Source organism: Mus pahari, chromosome 6, assembly GCF_900095145.1.
Source record: "Mus pahari chromosome 6, PAHARI_EIJ_v1.1, whole genome shotgun sequence".
Lineage (NCBI taxonomy): Eukaryota > Metazoa > Chordata > Mammalia > Rodentia > Muridae > Mus > Mus pahari.
Window position 1 is genome coordinate 85,880,719 of NC_034595.1, and position 1,761 is coordinate 85,882,479.

The 1,761-nt window shown below is 59.9% G+C and overlaps 1 protein-coding gene across 1 annotated transcript in view; it reads left to right on the plus strand.

Annotated features, from left to right (window-relative positions):
- The first annotated feature begins 899 nt into the window (after positions 1 to 899).
- The window catches only part of Rsrp1 (arginine and serine rich protein 1), a 3,756-nt gene continuing 2,894 nt past the window's right edge, over positions 900 to 1,761 (plus strand). The window contains exons 1-2 of the mRNA XM_021201215.2: positions 900 to 1,053; positions 1,161 to 1,761. Coding sequence (XP_021056874.1) covers positions 1,200 to 1,761 — 562 coding nt within the window. The 5' untranslated portion in view covers positions 900 to 1,053; positions 1,161 to 1,199. The remainder of the gene's footprint in view (positions 1,054 to 1,160) is intronic.

A 1,761-nucleotide genomic window follows, 5' to 3' on the forward strand; every position in this document is an offset into this window, starting at 1 on the left:
TTGGTGGCCCACAATGGCCTGTGACTCCAGTTGCAAGCCATCTGCCTTCGGTGGCCTCCTGCACACACAAATTACACACACACACACACACACACACACACACACACACACACACAGAGCTATCAACGATCACTGTTGCTCCTCAAAGGTCAACTGTGGTCGTTGGAATTCCTGTCTCGACCTCAAATTACCTTTATTAGCTCAAACAAGGCCGTTAAAGCAGCCTTTCTAAACTGTTATCTTCGGGGTCCAGGGGTACCCTTCCCGAGCTCCACTGTAGGAGCCAAGAAGGGAAGCTGGACAGCGGCTGGGGGAGGAGGGGACCACACATGACCCGAGGACGACCAAGGCACGGGGACCGACTTGTCCTCTGTGTCCTTGATCCAGCTGTTGAGCCGGCTAAATTCTTTGCTACCTCTCCTTTCCCCGAACTTCAAAATCGAAAGCAGGAAAGAGAGAGAAGGAAGCCAAACCAAAGCAAACCAAACAAAGAAAAACAAAGTTGGGCGTGGTGGCGCAGACCCGCCTAATACCGGTAGCTGAGAGGCAGAGACAGGGGGATTGCAGCGAGTTCGAGGATTGACAGGGGTACACAGCTAGTTCCTGTCTCAAAAAACTCAAGATCCAAAAACAGCCAAGGACCCCACAATAAACAGACAAAAAAAAAAAAAACCCCTGAAGTAAACAAATCCTCAAAATACCCGGATGTAGAAGGCGGGGGTGGGGTGGGGGAGGGGAGGAGGCGTGGCCGTTGGTGGAGTGACAGCCAACGCGCATGCGTGTCTCGAAGGCGCCGCCAACATCGTTTGGCGATTGGACAAGAAGAGGATCCGCCCTTTCGCACGGATCCCTGTGCGCATGCTCGGCGCCAGCTTCTAGTATTTTCGACGCTGACGTTGCCGTTGAGCTCATTTCGCGTCCGGACTTTGGCAGTGGAGGTTCCTGTGCGCTCCGGTCGCTCGAATCGGGAACTTCGCCCGCTTCGNTTCCTGGTCGCAGAGGAAGGTGCCCGCTTGGCCTCTGTCGTCCTCGCGAGCGCTTCATCCATTTAAGGTGAGTGGGGCCGCTTGATCGGGGACGGACTCGTCCTGGGGTGGCGCGCACGCGCACTGGGCACTGCGCACCCCGCCTGGATGATGACTCTCTTCCCTTCTCTGTAGTTCCTAGACGCCGTTGCGTTTGCGGACCNAGAGGGAGACATGTCCTCGGCCGCCACGTCTAAGTACGTGAACGACATGTGGCCCGGCTCTCCGCAGGAGAAAGCCTCGCCGTCCNCCTCGGGCTCGGGCCGCTCCAGCCGCCTGTCGTCGCGCTCCCGTAGCCGCTCTTCGTCCCGCAGCTCCCGACACGACTCCCGCAGCTCTAGCCGCTCGTCCTCGCGCAGCCGCAGCCGGCCGCGGAGGAGCAGACGGTCCCGATCCCGGTCTCGGTCCCGCAGGCGCCACCAGCGCAAGTACAGGCGCTACTCGCGCTCGTACTCACGCAGCCGGTCGCGCTCCCGCAGCCACCGCTATCACCGCGACAGCCGTTACGAGCGGCCGCGNAGGTACTACAAGTCGCCGTCGCCCTACCGCTCCCGGAGCAGGTCGCGCTCCCGCGGGAGGTCGCAGCACCGATGGTCATACTACGCGATCGCTAGAGGGCGGCGCTACTATGGCTTCGGCCGGACGGTGTACCCCGAGGATCGCCCCAGGTGGAGGGAAAGATCCAGAACCAGGTCGCGCAGCAGGAGCAGAACCCCTTTTCGCCTGAGTGAGAAAG